This window comes from Grampus griseus, assembly GCF_964374135.1.
Source record: "Grampus griseus genome assembly, chromosome: 11".
NCBI lineage: Eukaryota > Metazoa > Chordata > Mammalia > Artiodactyla > Delphinidae > Grampus > Grampus griseus.
In genome coordinates, this window is record NC_139005.1 from 39,003,439 (window position 1) to 39,022,842 (window position 19,404).

At 37.5% G+C, this 19,404-nt stretch overlaps 2 protein-coding genes across 2 annotated transcripts; both read right to left on the reverse strand.

The window, feature by feature from the left end:
- Window positions 1-2,633: 2,633 nt before the first annotated feature.
- On the reverse strand, window positions 2,634-3,561 carry LOC309829219 (olfactory receptor 8S1-like; the record flags this gene model as incomplete). The annotated part of the gene is given in 2 exon segments (XM_082665025.1): window positions 2,634-3,501; window positions 3,503-3,561. Coding segments are annotated over 2 exon segments (927 nt in total).
- Window positions 3,562-18,243: 14,682 nt separating this feature from the next.
- Window positions 18,244-19,179, reverse strand: LOC309829880 (olfactory receptor 8S1-like; the record flags this gene model as incomplete). Its single annotated transcript, XM_082666152.1, is given in 2 exon segments — window positions 18,244-18,984; window positions 18,988-19,179. Coding segments are annotated over 2 exon segments (933 nt in total).
- Between the last annotated feature and the right edge of the window lie 225 nt (window positions 19,180-19,404).

The following is a 19,404-nucleotide window of genomic DNA, read 5'->3' on the forward strand; positions in this document are numbered from 1 at the left end:
GAAAGTGTTTTTTTTAATGTTTTTTTCATTTTTTTTTAATTGAAGTATAGTTGATTTAAAACATTGTGTTAATTACTACTGTACAGCAAAGTGACTCAGTTATTTATATATATATATATATATATATAAACGTTCTATTTCATATGTTTTAAATGATCTGTAACAACTATATTTGGAGAGTATGTAGGGGAAAACTACACCTATTCACTACTTAGGATGTGTGAACATTCCAGAAGGCAATCTAGCAACATATATTCAAATTAAAATACATATCCACATTGATTTTAGAATCTCATTCCTGAGAATCACCCCCATATAAATAAAAGCATCCAAAGTTTAAGGATTTATATACAAATATGTTTATTGAACTATTACTCATTATGACAAAAATCTGAAAGCAAAGGTAATGCCCAAATAAAAGACAGTTGTATCGATTATGGCATATCCTTACCATGGAATATTAGGCTATGATTTGAAAGACTAAATTAGAATCAAACCATTTGACCTACATTAATATGCCCCTGGTATTGCTGAATGAGAAAAACAAGATAAAACCTACATGTTTAAAGGGAGTTTAAAAAACAGAGCAGCCATGTATATGTAAAAATGAATGTGTATGTAAAAATGAATATATCTGTATATGTATATGTGAGCACTTATATATGATTATATGAGCATGGAGAAAATTATGAAAGAAAATACTTTTAGTTAACATGGGTTCATGGAAAAGGAGGTGATGTAGTTGGAGGGAGAATAGAAATTAGGGAAAAGGGAGGTAAGTAAAAAAAATAAGTAAGACTGGACCACCATGAAGCACTATACATGAAATGATCTCATAAAATTATGTATGTGTCTTTATGTATATAAAGATATACAAATTAATTTTAAAATGTCAAGTCCACACTCCTTAGCTGAACATACTTAAAATAATTTTTCACAAATTATCTCCGTATTTTTGAAATAGAAATTAGTGGGTTATTATTGTTATTTAAAATTCAAATCTCCTAATTATCTTTTCTGATTCTCCATTTCAGCTCAAGTCATGTTAATTTTGAGTGCTGGAAACTAATAGAGTAACAGGAAGGGATGAGCATGAGAAGAATCATGTGTTTTTTCCATCAGGAAAGGAAGAGCTTGGGTGAGGAGAGCACTGTGGAGGTAGTTTTGAGTGGCTTGGAGGTTTGGTATGCTGTCCTCAAATCCTCCCAGGTATGTGCTCAACTCTTGATCGGTTCTATGTGCAGCCCAATATGATAGTTCATTCTCACAGGGTTGTAATTCAGCAAGCCAGAGAATCAACCTCTGACTTTGGCTTTAGGTCATCTCTAAGCCGCAAGCAGTAAGGTCAAAATTTCCAGATTTGAACTTGTCTTGCTTGAAATTATCCTTCGTTCTTAATATTTTTATCCCCACCCTATCGAATGACAGCAGCAGCTTAATCACTATAGTTTCATTCTCGGTGGGTGCATGATTTTAGGTAATCACAGGTGGTAAGTATCTGCCATTGAATAGCGTGGTGTATATGTTCCCATCAGAGAATATAAATAGAAGATTTGCTATCTTTTGTACCTCCTTGTATATTAATTAATCAAAAATAATCTCACTGGGGGTCAAGTGAAGGACATAATTCAATTTTTAGTGCCAATTTGAGTACCAGTTTGACTTTTGTTTCCAACCAACATAATTTGAATTTGGTTCTCACTAATAAAGAAAAGGATGTTCTGCAAAGTACCAGACGCAAGAAAGGGTTTGTGAAAATGGACTCTGGATTCAGACCTACTGGTTTGAAATTCCAGTTCCCTTCACCTGTAGTCAACTTTTCTGGTTCTCAGTTATTTATTTGTAAAACAAGAGTAATAGTACTTAGTTCATACAAGGTTGTTGAGATAAAGAGGATTATATGTGTAAAACACTTAAGATAAGGGTCTTTATTAAAAGTTTGCTATTGTTATTTTGCTTATTGAAAAACTTCCTGGGAGGAAGCCCACTGGGCATGGAATCACTGGAGATCTCAGTAGCAGGAGAGCCTGGGCAGTCTCTTGTTAGGAGGCAGGTGTAGAATGATTGGCGTTTCGTGGGTCACATGATCTCCTTGTGGTGAGTGTGGGGACACGAGGCACCATGGGGAATCCCACTGGTCTACACAGAAGGGGAAGTGTTAATTTCCCTAAGCAAGAGTGGTATGCAGTTAAAGTAGGAAGGACAAAATCATGCTGGGCCAGCAAAAGTAACAGGTGTTCTCTACAACACAAATATATAAACAATATGTTGTAAAATTACCTGACCTACTTCTCATCCTCTGAAGAGGGCTGACCACTAATCATCCCATGAATAGAGCTTGCTGCCTTCTTAAGCATTATTAAGATTCTGACACATACATATCTTTTAACATCTGGCATGATGGTCAATCAAGAAATAATCCCTTGTTTCTAAGAACACTACTTGCAAGCTGTGATCAGACCAGTATTATATCAGTGAATGGAAGTCATCCTTCAATACAGTCCTCACGTACTGAAGGATTTAAGAACACTTCTAATAAAGATGTTTCTAAGAACGCTAAAAAAATCTTTATTTCCAGTTATGTATTTTGTTAGAGTAGTTTAGCTTCTCCATGGTCCTGTTCCTCTGGTCCTCTATGTGAAAAAGTTAACATATCTTCTTAACATTCTTCCCATAGCTGCCTTCACCTCCTTGTTCTGAAGGCTATACATGAGGGGATTCAGCATGGGAGTGATCACACTGTATTGTAAAGGGAAGATCATCTCCAGGGGGAACCTGAGGTTGGCAAAGAGATAACTGAGGAAACCTGAGCCATAGAACAGGATCACTGCAGTGAGGTGGGAAGAGCAGGTAGAGAAGGCCTTGCTTCTGCCTGAGGTGGAGCTGATGCTCAGGATGGTGGAGACAATGCAGATATAAGAGAAGAAGATTAAAATGAAGGTTCCAAAGAAACGGAAGACAGAAGAGCAGAGCAAGAGTGTGAAATTGGTGGAGGTATCAGAGCAAGCAAGATGGAAGAGAGAAGACAGCTCACAGCTGAAGTGGGGAAGAGTTTGGTCCTCACAGTAGTCTAAATTGACAGCCAGAAGGATGTTGATGAGAGCATCAACAAAGGCCAGGCCCCAGGAGCCCCACATCAGCCCAATACAGAGCTGGTTGTTCATCACCTGGCCATAGAGCAGAGGGGAGCTTATGGCTACATAGCGGTCATAGGCCATCACAGCCAGCAGACATGCCTCAGTGCCCCTGGTGGCAAACACAAAGAAGGCCTGAGCCAGGCCGCTCTCTACAAAGACGGTTTTACTTTCAGAAAGTAGATTCTCCAGCATCTTGGGGACTGTGACAGATGAATGGCAGAGGTCCAGAAAGGAGAGCTGTCCCAAAAAGAAGTACATGGGTGTGTGGAGGTGGGGATCAACTCTGATAACCAGCAACATTACCAGGTTCCCCAACAGGGTCAGGAGGTAAATCATCAGAAACAACATGAAGAGCAGAATCTGGTTGAGGGTCAACAGAAAACCCAAGGAGGATAAACTCACTGAACATGCTGTGGTTTCCCATAGTGATAAAAAGATTTACCCTAGGAATCCAAGAGAGAAAGACATTAAAACTCCTTCTGCACCTCCCAGTTACCCCACTGACTTAGCCCTCTTGTTCATATACATCATTTCACAACATACTGAAAACCATGTTCACATATTCTTAAGCTAACTTCCTAATCATCATGATAACTTTGATATTGCTGGATGGCATTCTACCACCCCTCTATCAACTCCCTATGTAAATCTGTAGACCCTCGTCTTATGTCTCTAGAGGTTTCTTTCTTTTATTTTTAAGATGGGTACTAATACAGAGAACATTTTGTATAGTCAGTGGAAATAGAGAGAGAATTTATTGATGCAGCAGAGTAAGAGGTAAACAGCAGAAGTGTAGTCCTTGAGAAAGGGAAAAGGAATGAGATCCAGAGAGCACAGGTGGAGTTTTGTCCATACATAGGAGGAGAGGCTCTTTATCTTTTGTAAATAGGAGGGAAGTTATAGAGAGTGGGGACTGGCAGCTAGCTTGGAGGATTTTATGGCTGAAATAGACAGACTTTCTGATTGCTGCAAAGTTTTTGAAGAACTGTGAGATGAGACCATGAACAGAGTTTGCCTATCTATCTATCTACCTACCTATCTATCTATCTATCTATGTATCTGTGTGTGTACGTATGTTGTGTGGTTTTAGCAAAGTGGCCGTAAGGGATTTTGATGAACCAAGAATACAAAACTCAGGTATACCAAGTGGAAAACTATTTACTAAGGAAATACAGTAGGATTAACTGGTGATACATTTGCCTATTTGAGATTCTGGAACCAATCTGGACAAGTGTGTGGTTGTCACAGTAGTATTTAGATGCTTAAGCACATGTGTGGAGCAGACAGATATTTGGCTTTAAATGGGGTTTGTTTTTTTCCAGGCACATGCAGTGATAAAGAAAAAAAAAAGAGGTAGGGAAGCAAAGCATGCTTACAAAGTGAATGCATCATAGAAACAAGGCTGTGCAAGGAATTAAATGGGGGGCCAAGCAGAGGAGTACGGCTAGGGCAAAAGTCATACAGTCATTGGTTCGGGTTTGAAGAATTGCTTATGTAGGAACACTAGGTTAAGCAAATTTTAAGATTTGGAGATAGTCGTTAGATAGAGGGATGCTTGAAATTCAGACTTTGTAGGTATAAGTACTCCTGATGACAAAGTGATGGGCATTATTGTGGGAGTAGGTGGCTAAGATGAGGTAGAAGATTCAGTCTCTGGCCCCATAGAGGACAAAGTCTAGGTTGCTGAGTTAGTGTGGTGAGGACTTTTTTCCTGTTTTTTGTTTTTTAATTTTACTCCATTTTCTTTAGTGATTAATTATTTGAATTGCAGATTTAAGACTGTGGTTGATGAGGAGAGAGTTTAAGGCATGAAGAGTGGGAAATGTGTTCCTAATGTCCTACCATATCCCTATCTGGGCTGCTCTCAGCTGCTCCAAGATAAAACACAGGCTTTATGCCTGAAGTTCAGTAAGTGCAGTGGCATGTTGCCAACATCTTGCAATTTAGAAACAGACATGTGTTGTATAACCCAATTGTGTCATTAACTATCTGTTTAACTTTTGTGATATTGTTTGTTCTTTTAAATCATCATTTTTCCACATGTAAATTGAGTAAACTTGGGGGAAGTAATATATATCTTACATTTGGAAGGACTGAATTAGCTTACACATAAAGAGCTGGAAACAAGATTTCTGACATATTGTAATTATTAATGCATACCAGAAAGAGGAAGAAGAAGAAGGGTATTTCAGAGGAGTAGATCAAAGCATGTTAGGGAAGAGATGATATGAAGCCATATTGCAGAAGAGCTGTCCCTAGACCTGGAAGCAGTGTTTAGCTGGAGAACAGTGAGGAGATGAGAGTCTTCAAAGGGAAGCTAAGTCTCTTAGGAAGCAAGAAGAGAGGAAGCGAGTATAGGGAAGAAAGAAGTACCTCAAGGAGTAGGTTAGAAGAGGACAAAGCATCAGAGGATTCAGTAGAACATTTTCATACTCTTGGCTTCTCTTGGTGGAAACAGTATCCTGGAGCTTTGAGTCAGTAGGTGAAGAGATTAGAGATCAAGTGATATTCATTAGAAAAAGATGTAGCATAACTTCCTAACTCTGGGAATAGACATAGTTTTCTTTCTAGGCAGCTGAGAGGGGAGAAAAAAAGAAATACATTAGCTCAGGCTCCAAAAAGCATGTCATTTGTAGAGAAAGTGTTCAGAATCTTATTTGAACTCTTACCCTGTCATGGCTTTGAAGAAAAGACAGGAGAAATATCTTGAAAATTTCAAGTTCTTGACAGGTTGTACTAATTTCTCTCATAGTGTCTCAAGCTTATGTGAGTCAGTGAGTACAAGATCATGAGTTCACACATTTTCCTCAGTGACGCTAAATATGTTCCTGATGGTGTTATCTGAACAAAGGATTCTGATGTCTAGACAATTAAAAGAGCAGTTGGTTTAGGCTGAACTAAGGAACCCAGAGGACTGGTTCAATAATCTATATCCCTAGAAGTTACAGCTTGAAGCTAAAGTCTAGACTCATTTGCTAAGAAGCTTGAACTTTTAAAAAGACATAAGGGATTTTCTCATTTGTGAGCTTTGCAACTTGTGAACTGAAACAATCAACTTGAACTCCTAGATGAGCCTTCCTGCTAGTCTGCTGGGAACCGAAAAGAGGAAGGGTAGGAGAAGGGAATTTTGAACCTGCGAAGAAAGCCAGAATTTTCCTTTAGGGACATACAGGCCATGTGGACCCTCAGAGAATTCACTTGGGATCTGAAACTAGACGCACAGCTAACCTCCAGGTTAGCTTCTCATGTGTATGAGAAATTCAACTGGATTTAATGTTAATCAGTATTAATATTAATCAAGTGAGGTAACTTTTAAAAATTATTGTATTATGCAAGGAATAGATGATGATGGTAAAGTGTACAAGCTGGACATAAGCTTCAATAGCTTTCCTGTGATTTCCCCTATTCTTATTTCTCATAGATCAGGGAGCCAGTAGGGGAGAAGTATCCAGTTGTTAAAGATATCTGGTCTAACTACACCCAGAAAATATCCGTAGGAATCAGAATGGTGCTGGCTCTATGAAGTACAGGAACAGCAATGACGTTTTTTGATGCCAAGGAATTACTGTTATCTCAAGGGCTAATATTAAGTAGATGTCAAGAGGTTTTCATAATTTACTGTATGCGGTTACCTGGGTAAATGGCCCCATGTCACTTTAGTAAGGCTGGAAGAAAGGTTCATGTGTACATCTGTGTAAAAGTATTCATTGGGACACCATTTATAATAGCAAAAAGTTGGAAACACCACAGATACCCATAAGTGGAGACTGGACACTCACACGATGGAGTACTTTTAAGCTGTAGAAAGGAATAGGAAAGATCTCTATGTATTGCTATGGAGCGATATCCAGGATATATTGTTAAGTAAAGAAAGCAAAATGCAGGGTGGTCTAAATAGTATGCTAACTTCTGAGTAGCAAGCACACACCCATGTGCATACAATACACACAGTTTAATTTTCAAAAAAGAAACACTGGAAGTATAAAATAAAAACAAAAATGATTACATGTAGGAGGATGGAGAAAACTAACAGCGTGGGGGAAACAAGGATGAAAGCGACACCAGTTTGAATGTACTTTGTTTTATAGTATTGACTTCTGAGTAAAACTTCTGAATTTTATAAAATAAAAAAGATTAAATTTAAAAATCCTAAAATTAAAAACTAAACAAATGAGCTTAGCTGTATATCAAAGTAGTGACATAACCACAATGGAAAAGAATTATTTCAGGTGACCTTAGATTGTAGAATTTTGACTGGGCTGACTCAGTGAGAGATTATTTCATTCAGTAGCATTATTATTAGTAATAATATTGGTATTGTTTTTGAAACTATTAGATGTACATTTGAAAGATAAAACAAATATTATGCTAATATTGTTAGGAATATATATTTCAGCACAAGAACAACGTGAGACGATATAAAATCAAATAGAGTCTTTGTAATCTTAAATATGAGTTTGAAATATTTATGAACTTGTTACATTGTTTTCTGCTTTAAAAGGCTCTGTCCGTTGAAAAAGCCTAGAAGTTATGATACAGTAGTAGTGATCACCTATGGTACCCTGAGTTTAGTTTCCAAATACTATTAAAGGAACTAGGATTCTTTAGAAAAGTGGCTGATTACAGGTTTAGGACAGGAAGTGCACATAATAAATCTGGGATTTTTTGTGTGTGTGTGCCAGAAAGTAAGAAAGGCATCAAAGCCTATTATCGTCATCAGAAGGTCACAGCAACCAGCCCACAGGCCAAAAATGGAGTATTCTAATGAAAATTAATGACTGAAATTGATTAAAACACATGAATATGTAAAAAGACATGATTTAATGACAATGTAAAATCAATCATTCAATTAATCAATTGATAAAAGAACAGAAAGAGAAAACTCATTGGACATCAATGGAGGCTGCACTGAAAGTTACAATTAAAAAAAATGAAATAAGTGTCACTTAGGACACTTAGGACAACCTAAGTGTCCATCATCAGATGAATGGATAAAAAAGATGTGGCACATATATACAATGGAATATTACTCAGCCATAAAAAGAAACGAAATTGAGATATTTGTAGTGAGGTGGATGGACCTAGAGTCTGTCATACAGAGTGAAGTAAGTCAGAAAGAGAAAAATAAATACCGTATGCTAACACATATATATGGAATCTAAGAAAAGAAAAAAGGTCATGAAGAGCCTAGGTGTAAGATGGGAATAAAGACACAGACCTACTAGAGAATGGACTTGAGGATATGGGGAGGGGGAAGGGTAAGCTGTGACAAAGTGAGAGAGTGGCATGGACATATATACACTACCAAACGTAAAATAGATAGCTAGTGGGAAGCAGCCGCATAGCACAGGGAGATCAGCTCAGTGCTTTGTGACCGCCTGGAGGGGTGGGATAGGGAGGGTGGGAGGGAGGGAGACGCAAGGGGGAAGAGATATGGGAACATATGTCTATGTATAACTGATTCACTTTGTTATAAAGCAGAAACTAACACACCATTGTAAAGCAATTATACTCCAATAAAGATGTTAAAAAAAATGAAATAAAGCAGCTGTCATGACTTCTGGTATGAATCATATTTCAGAGTAATCAAAGAAACCCTAATGGATATGAAAACTTACTTTTATTCAGATGAATTCCAGCCAATAAATGCAGAAGAAATAATAAAATTAGAAAATTACCATTTTGAAACTTCTAATGAAATAACTGCTACAGGCAATGGTCATAAATGGTTTATAAATATATAAGTAAATATCTAATTGGGGAACTTTACAATTAAGAGATGTGATTATCATCACCTGAACCCACGGATCAATTCTGTCATCAAAATAAGTAGAATAACCAATATCATATTTCTCTTGCCGTAATGCAACATGAAGTACACAACTCCACTTATGAAGATGCTTAAGAAAGGGCTCAAGTCTTAAGACAAAGTGTGGGACAGGACAAGGTAAATAACACAACAATAAATCAAATCGGCTAAATACAGAATGTACATATTCCACAGGAAAACTGTATGGATTTCTGCAACAAATAGTAGCAGTCAGTTTTCAAATCTGCTCAGAAACTGTGAAGACTCCTGCCTTAGTGAAGTAAGCTTGTAGCATGCATTACAGCCCTGGTTCTCCTCTTTAGCAGGATCTCCTGAATCCATCACCTTCTCTAGTATCTGGCTCTGCTCTCAGGAATATTCCTTGTCCATTATCCTGCACAGCCACATCTGAGATGAGCACTGGAGAGAATGTCCTGCTTAGCAGCTGCAGAGCTTTCACTGCTTGCTTTTTATTGACACCTGGTGCTTCAACACCTAGAATTTTCTTTAGGGATTGATCTAACACTGGTTTTTGTAAGGCAAGCTTCTAGTCCCTGTGTAGGTAATCATAGCTCTAAATCTTGAATAGACTTGATTTTTAAGTCTGAGGACCCTATTATCTTAATTTTACTTAGCAAGCATGATCTGCATCACCTCCCCGCACTCTTATGAGTTGGGCTACCTTGAGCCTATCTGTTTCAACAGGCTTAAGTGAGAAAGTAACACTCAAACCTTGTTTCGCCAGTAGGTTTTTGTCTTTTTTTTCCCCATTGGCGTATAGTTGCCTTATAATGTTGTGTTAGTTTCTGCTGTATAATGAAGTGAATCAGCTATAGCTCATGCAGCTCAATATCAAAAAAACAAACAACCCAATGAAAAAATGGGCAGAAGACCTAAATAGACGTTTTTTCAAAGAAGACATACAAATGGCCAAGAAGCACATGAAAAGCTGCTCAACATCACTAATCATTAGAGAAATGCAAATCAAAACTACAATGAGGTATCACCTCACACCAGTTAGAATGGGCATCACCAAAAAATCTACAAACAACAAATGCTGGAGATGGTGTGGAGAAAAGGGAACCCTCTTGCACTGTTGGTGGGAATGTAAATTGATACATGTTTTCGTCCTTTTGTGTGGAAGGAATTTAGTCTTATCTCCTATTATGGCCATTGCACCAAAACCAATGCTTACCACTGTATCAGTTTCAGATAGAGAAGTAACCAATATTTCACTCCTGCAAGACACTAAATTACAGAACTCTCAGTTAATATAGATTAACTATAGGCAGAAATTAACTTGGTAAACTGTATTTCCTTCCATTTCTGTTTGCAGGCAGGAGTCCTAGCCAGAATTTATTTCTCATAGTACTTTGCCAAAATTGGCAGAAGGCGGTCAACACCCACCAATATCTTATATTTTTACTATCATTTCCTCTAATGTTATGTCATCGGTCAGCAGGTGGGCTCTGTCTTTCAAGCTGCCACAGATAAAACTTTGGTCACGTAATTTACTCTAGCTTAACCAGTGTGTTGCACTTTCTAGTCAGCCGTCTCTAAATCTTTGCTGCCTGTTGCTTAACTGCTTGTGCCAAACCTATGACACATATTATAGGTTTGGTTACATGGAGCACTCCACTTCCTGAAGTCAAATTCTATACGCCTTAGGATAAAATTTATTTACAAGTATGAGACCAAAATGATAATAGCTTAAACAATACAGAATTTTATTTTTGTTATGTGAAAGTCTGAAGGTGGCAATTCAGGGTGGGTATGATAGCTCTATTGCCCCAAATCTTCAGCATCTCAGCAATTTATATTTGTACATGTATGAGTGACCTCCATTCCCAAAGTCATGTAGTGGACAACAGGGGTATGCTAGCTTCTGCATTATACATGCAGTCTAGCAACAAGGAGAAGGTATAAGAAAGACGTGCAGAACGGCAAGAGACAGCACTCTTTCAAGAATGATTCCGTGAAACTTTCACTGTATACCTCATTGGTCTGATTTTAATCACATTGTCACATATACCTCTAAGAAAGACTGGCTAAAGAATTATTCTGTATATACATGTGCCTGGATAAAGAACTGTAATAATTCTGTGATGAGACAAAAAAGGATAACAGATATTTGGTGACAACAAGCAATTTCTACCACAAACAGGGAATTCTATTAATATAAAATGCAAAAAGATAACCAGAAAAGAAAACTATAGAATAATATCTATTATGAATGATACAAAAATTCTGAGTAAACTATTAGCAAATGGAACATAGCAATGTATCAAACTAAAATTCAATAAAACCGAACAATGGTTAACGTCAAAATGTAAGGATGGTTCAATATCAGGAAGCTTGCTACCAAAAACATGGCATTGACCAAGATGGCCTTAATATTTCCTTCAGCTTGACTAATCTTTAGATGAGCTTTTTCCTGCCTCTAGGCCCCTGGCCTCCTTTTTCTTAGAGTTTTTACTTTTGAAAACTTGTCATTATAAATCATTTCTCTGCCCTTTTGTGATGTGAATATTTTAAAAGGCCTCTTGCCAATTTTACAACCCAGGAATGTCTGGGAACCATCTCTTTGAAATGTAATCATCAAGAAAGATAAGCAGCTACCTCTCCATTTCTGTGGGAGGGCAGGAGCCTGACTACTAGGGCACCTTGGTCTAAGTCGTAAATCGACCTCCTGTCATGAAGACACAAGAAAGTTTACTTTTCTTTTGGGTAAAGCCAATTAGCAAATACAGATGGCCTACGATCTCCCAGTCACCCCAATTCTTAAAACCCTACTGCCTTTTGTTTCAGTGGAGTTGAGTTCAGACTCAGTTCTGGCCTCTCTTCCGCTATTGCAATAGCTTTCAACATACCTTTCTTTGCTTTTTTGCAATTTTTCTTTGACAACATCAGTACATCAAAGGAGTAAAACTGTACGCCAATAGTAATAGGCGCTGAAAAGTAATTTGTAAAATTCAGCATCTATTGATAATAAACAGGAATAGAAAGAAACTAAAATAAAATAAAGATATCAACAATTACAGGAAATATTATTTTAAATATGAAACACTAAAACAATATCAGTTAAGTTCAAGAATAGGCCAGGGATTCCCATTGATACCATTATTAAATATTATTTTAGAAGTTTTCACAAAAAAAATAGAAATGAAATTACTATATGAATATTGAAAAAGAAGACTATAAGGTATTTCTTTTTTTTTTCTCCTGGTTGTATAGTTGCATGTCTAGGAAACTTAAGCAATTATAGTAAAAGAAAAACCAAAGAGTTAATAAGATTTTGGTACTCTGGCTTATTGCATCCATTGGGTTCAGCTGCAATCACAGAAAGAAATTTGATACAGGAATCAGCACTTAAAAAATCATCAAGAAGGGCTGGCTGGAGGAGGCAGCACCAGGATGATCTCTTAGTTAATAAAGTACCCAGCACCTAGAATCGCTCCTTTGCTGTAACAGAAAAAGCTGCTGCCACTGATGCAGACAGCCAGGGAATCAGGAAAGTTCTGCTGCTGCAGTCGAGTGTAGAGTCATACTACTTTCAACCTAGCCAAAAGCTGTCTCTACTATTGTAGAAGCTGCTAAATCAGTGAGACTTCACAGTTATCGACTGTAGAGCCATGCCACCTCTGCCATGATCTAGGTCAGCAAAATGAATGCCCCACATCTTGCTTCGCTCCTCCCAGGATTCAGGTTCAAATTATCATCTCAATGAATGTGTCTGACTGAAACCTCAAAAAAACCTTCTTGACACCTGATCCAGTGGAGTTTGCAAATACAATTTTTACCTTCTAGTTTCTACACACTAGAATAGGATTGAAAGGGTGCAAACAAATGCATTCCACAGTATCTACCACATTGGATACAGTAGTAAATATATAAAATGTGCCGGCTTATCACTGTACTAACAGTAAGAACAGTAAAAAACAAAAATGGGAAAACATCTCATTTACAATAGTGACAGAAACGTTAAAGATGTATGGGTACATTTAATAAGAATGGCCTGATAATCTATGAAATTTTATTTAGGGATATAAATGATGTCTAACAAATTGAAAGAAATATTCTTGTTGTGAAAGTATTCTTACTGGCATGACTCAACATCATTAAAATGTCTACTATCCCCAAACTAGTTTTTAAATTTAAGGCCATTTAAATCGTAATCCCAAAATAGTACTCTTTTGAAACTGAATAAGAATAATGGAGCTTATATAAATATAAAATAATGGAGCTCATATAAAATAATGAGAAAGAAAAATAGTGGTTGTGGGGGGATGTTGTTGAAGGAGACTTATCTTGCCAAATATCAATATAATATTTTAACTAAAAGATGAATAGAACATTGATCAAAAAATTAAAAACTATAAATTTATCTCAGATTTTAATGTGTGACTCAAGTGCTATTTTAGTTCCGTTAGAAAAGAATAGCTTATTTATTAAATGTTGCTGTCATCGTTGTTATCCATCATAACCTAATATAGTTAGACATCTATTTCACACCAAGTAAGTACAAACATGAATTCCAAATGATTATAGATGTAAATGTAACAAATTTTTAAAACTAAGTCTAAGAAAGTATATCTAGGGAACTATTTTTAAATTCAAAGTGAAGTAGACCTTTATCTCAGAGGGTAAAGAGATTTATTGTTTGAAGAATATAAATTATGTATGAATATATAAAAACTAAGCTTCTGCATGGCAAAAGATACCATAAACCACAACAAGAACAAGTAGCAGAACAGAAAAAAACCACCTGCTGCATAGAATACAAATGTAAATATACATGAAATGTGAAATGCTCTAAAACTTTGATTAAAAACAGCAAACAGGGCTTCCCTGGTGGCGCAGTGGTTGAGAGTCCGTCTGCCGATGCAGGGGACATGGGTTCGTGCCCCAGTCCAGGAAGATCCCACATGCCGCGGAGCGGCTGAGCCCGTGAGCCATGGCCTCTGGGCCTGCGCGTCCAGAGCCTGTGCTCCGCAATGGGAGAGGCCACAGCAGTGAGAGGCCCACGTACGGCAAAAAATATAAATAAATAAAAATAAACAGCAAACAAGCTGAAAAAAAATGAGCTGTGGATATAATCTTCACAAAAGATCAAATGCAAAGGACCAACTAATATGTGAAAAAATGTTAATATTGCCTAGTGGCAGAGGAATGCAAATTGAAATAAAATAAATAAATTTCATGTTATGTACTCAAAAATGTTTACTGTAGCATTTTTGCAGTGGTTAAAAAATGGAAGCAGAGTGAGCCTAAACATAGGGGAATGGTTTAGAAACTGTGGCACATTCACTAGTAGAATTTTATGCTGACACACAGAAAAATGAATTAGAGCTATGGCATTTGAAGTGTAGTACGTTTTATAAATTATTAAAGAATGAAAAGCAACCAGAATAAAAAGTGTGTATTTATACAGTCTTTAAACAGAGATGGAAAACTTCTATATGTATACATATATGTATATGTGTATGGAAGTTTGAATGTGACTATATAAACCCAGAGAAAGCTAAGAAAGATATATACTCTGTGATTAACATGGGTTACCTTGAGTGGAGAATAAGTAGGAGAAAATGTGGAAAGGATGGCAAGCCAAAAAAAAACAGGAAACATATTGTATGATGTGATCCCATTCAGGTGTTTATGTAAAATGATGTCTGAATAAAAATAAATAAATAAAAATGGTTCAAAAAACAACACTACATAGAAATTAAATTTACTCTTATTTGTTAAGAAAAAAATAAAATTTATCCCCAGAAATATTCTCTAGATTATTGGAGATAAAAATTCATCTAGTACTATATTCTTTCCAACATGTAATTCTTTCCTTTTCTCATTCTGATTTCATCTTTCAGGCCATGTTGGTTTTGGCTCCTGGACCTCAACAAAGCAACAGGGAAGAATTTAGGCTATGAGGAGTAACTAGCTTTATTCCATTAGGGAGTCACAGTATGCTGAGGCAAGGGAAACATGGTGGTTTTAGAGAGGTTGGAGGTTCTTGGTTCTCCAGGTCCTCCAAGTCCATGATGTCACTATTCTGATATTCCATGATGCTGAGATGATGTAATTCCCTGGTCAACATCCATTTCTCTGATAAGCAACCTGCTGCTGTAGTGAAGTCACTGAGTCAGCCTCTGGGTTATTTTTGAATAGTCTCTGCTCTACATCTATAAAAGGAAAGGTATTCTTTCAGCACAGTGAAAGAAAGTCCCTGAACTTCATTCTGAACCTTAAGGTCAAAAATCAGGAGATGTTTTTTAGATGTTGTGTTGTATGAGCTGTTTATATATGTTGAATATTAATCCCTTGTCAGTCATACCATTTGCAAACACTTTTTCCCCAACAACCCTATTTAAAAATGTGCAGAAGAACTAAATAGACATTTTTTCAAAGAAGACATGCAGCTGGCCAACAGGCACATGAAAAGATGCTCGACATCACTAATCATCACGGAAGTGCAAATCAAAACCACAAGGAGGTATCACCTCACACCTGTCAGAATGGCTATCATCAAAAAGTCTACAGATAACAAACGCTGGCGAGGATGTGTAGAAAAGGGAAGCCTTGTAACACTGTCTGTGGAAATGTAAATTGGCACAACCAATTACTGTGGAAACCAGTATGGGGGTTTCTCAAAAAAACTAAAAATAGAACTACCATATGACCCAGCAATTCCACTCCTGAGTATACAGCCCAAAAAAACAAAAACACTAATTTGAAAAGATACATGCACCCTAATGTTCATAGCAGCATTATTTACAATTGCCAAGACATGAAAATAACTTGTGTCCATCAATAGATGAATGGATAAAGATGTGTTACACACACACACACACACACACACACACACACAATATGGAATACTAAGCCATAAAAAAGAAAATTTTGCCATTTGTAGCAACATGGATGGACTTGGAGGGCATTATGCTAAGTGAAATAACTGAGACAGAGAAAGACAAATACTGTACGATATCATTTATATGTGGAATCTAAAAAATATAACAACAAAAAAGCAGACTCACAGATAACAAACTAGTGGTTACCAGTGGGGGGGAGGGGTAACATAAAGGCGGGGGAGTGGGAGATGCAACTATTAGGTGTATGATAGGCTCAAGGATATACTGTACAACACAGGGAATATAACCAATATTTTGTAATAACTGTAAATGGTAAGTAACCTTTAAAAATTGTATAAAAATTAAAAAAATCAAGAAATAATTGTCTTGACAACAGAAGACACTGTGGTGTTGGCATTCCTCTTTCTCTTGTACTTGCTTAATTTTAGCAACTTTCCCTTACTGAAAGGCTTATTAGCACAGTGTCCATGGTCTCAGGCAATGGATCTTAAGAGTGGCAATTACATATGATAAGCAGTAACGACGGACAGACGGCTCACTTCGTTGTGCGTGTCTTAGCACAATCACGAATTCTACATAACCTCACTTCCTTGATATTTGTTGCCTACAAATCAATCTCTCAGTTCCAATTTCAAAACCAATCATTTTTCTTTGAAAAAAACAGAAACTGACCGCAAATAACCTGATTAAAGAGAGAAAACACATTTTTGGAAAAAAGGATAGTTCACAAGATAGAAGAGGAAGGGCAGCATAGTGATTACTGTCTTTTCCCAAATCTTAACTAAATATCTAAATACTTTGCATTTCACCAAAGTTCTGTTGCTTGAACCTCACCTTTGGTATTAGTGGTATTAATTACCATTCTTTGTAAGCAGCTGAATCCAATAGCAAATATAATTATAGAAAGTATTTGCGAGCCTCATAGACTTAATGGAAGCAGCACTACAGTGATTGAGAGTGTGGACTTGATTCAAACTGCATGGGTTAAAATTCCAGCTCCACCATTTCCTTGCTATGAATCGCTGAACAGCATACAAACATCCTGAGTCTCATTTCCTCATCCGTAAAGGAAAGCTCACAATAAACCTATCTCATGTATCTGTTGAGATAACTAAGTAGGATAAATAAAAGGTACTATATTAGTTTTCTGTTGCTGCCATAACAAATTACCACAAACTTAGTGGCTTCAAATGACACAAATACATTTTCTGATAGTTCTTTAGGTCAGAAATATGGGTGCACTCAACTGATTTTTTGCCCTGGGTCACACAAGGCCAAAGTCAAGTCAGTAGGTCTTACCTGGAGGATCTAGGAGAGACACCATTCAGGTTGTTGGCAGAATTCAGTTCCATGAATTCCATGGACTAAAGTTCCTATTTCTTTGCTGGCTCTTGGCTGGGGGTTGTTTTCAGCTTCTAGAGGCCACTCACAACCTCTGGCTCATGGACCCACACCAGCAATGGTGGGTTGAGTCTTTCTCATGCTTATATATCTCTGACCTTCCCTTTCCGCCTCATCATAACTGCCTACAGCTGGAGAAGTTTCCCTGCTTTTAAGGATTCATGTGATTAGATCGAGCCCACCTGGATAATCTATACTACTCGACCCCTTTTAAGGTCTATAACCTTATTCATCTGCCCAGCCCCTTTCGTCACATAACATATTCACAAGTTCCAGGGATTAGGAGATCATCTTCAGGAGGCCATCCTGTCTATCCCAGGAACTTAATGCACTTTGTGACATGAGTTAAGAAATGTAACAAATTAGCTATTATTACCATATCTATTAAAAATACGACCTCAGAAAGGACAATTGCCAGGGGAACAGGGTTTCATGGTCTCTTTAGGCACTATGGTCAGATTGACTTTATTCTGAATGATGGGTTTTTTGTTGCCGTTGTTGTTGTTTCTTCCTGCTCAATATCTGAATTTCCTAGAGAAGGATTCTAAATAACCTCACCTGGGTCTTCGTTTCACACCTTGCCTCAATTCACTGCCGGGAGAAAGGGTAGAATGGTTAGTCTATCGTGGGTTATAGGATCACCTCACTTTATGGACATGTAAATTTGAGAAAATCAGTCTTCCTGTGGACTTGAAGTGTAATTATATGAAGAAGCATGAAGAAGTAATAAGCAACCATAGCAACAGATGTCCACATAATATGAATAATAAATCAACATTTTAACAAAATGATCCCTTGAAAAAGAGGGTTATCTGATTCATTTCTCCTTTTCCAAATAAGACTGAACCTGAATCATCCTAAGATAAGAGTTTCCTGTCCTTTTCAGAAGTATTTCCAAGGAAATAAATGCCACTATGTTCCCTGTAACATCTGGCAGCACGGACAACCAAGAAACTCTCCTTAAAGTCCATTGTTTGATCAGGTAGCGCAATAGTTCAGCTCCTCTTTCATTATCATTTTGTGTACACTACAAGAGAGAATGAAAATATTTTCTAAACATTCTTCCCATAACTTCCTTCACCTCTTTGTTCTGTAGGCTATAGAAGAGGGAATTCAGCATGGGAGTAATCACACTGTACTGCAAGGAGAAGATCATCTCCAGAGTGGAGCCTGAGGTTGGCAAGAAATAGCTGAGGAAACCTGAGCCATAGAACAAAATAATAGTAGTGAGGTGAGAAGAGCAGGTAGAGAAGGCCTTGCTTCTGCCTGAGGTGGAGCTGATGCTTAGGATAGTGCAGACAATGTGGTCATAGGCAGAAACAATCATAATGAAGGTTCCAAAGAGATGCAAGACAGAAGAGCAGAGCAGGAGTGTGAAACTGGTGGAGGTATCAAAGCAAGAAAGATGGAAGAGAGAAGACAGCTTGCAGCTGAAGTGGGGAATAGTTTGGTCCTCACAATAGTCTAAATTGACAGCCAGGAGGATGTTGATGAGAGCATCAACAAAGGCCAGGCCCCAGGAGCCCCACATCAGCCCAGTACAGAGCTGGTTGTTCATCACCTGGCCACAGAGCAGAGGGGAGCTGATGGCTACATAGTGGTCATAGGCCATCACAGCCAGCAGACATGCCTCAGTGCCCCTGGTGGCAAACACAAAGAAGGCCTGAGCCAGGCAGCTCTCTACAAAGATGGTTTTACTTTCAGAAAGTACATTTTCCAGCATCTTGGGGACTGTGACAGATGAGTGGCAAAGGTCCAGAAAGGAGAGTCATCTCAAAAAGAAGTACATGGGTATGTGGAGGTGAAAATCAGCCCTAATCATCAGCAGCATTAAGACATTTCCCATCAGAGTGAGGAGGTAAATCAGAAGGAACAGCACAAACAGTACAGCCTGAGTACGGGGGTCAATAGATAGTACAAGGGGAATGAACTCACTGACAGCACTGTGGTTTTTCATTGCCATATAGAGAAGTGTTCTCTCTGGAAAACAAACAAAGAAGATCCATCAAAAGTCCCTTAATGCCTCTCAGTTACCCCAGCACCTAGATCTTACTCTGCATAAATGTTCTTTCATTACTGTCTCACAATCCACATTCAGATATTTAAAAGCTCACTTCCTGGTCATCATCGTACCATTGATGTTTTAAATCAACTATATTACTATTTTTTATTATAATCTGTTTTTGAG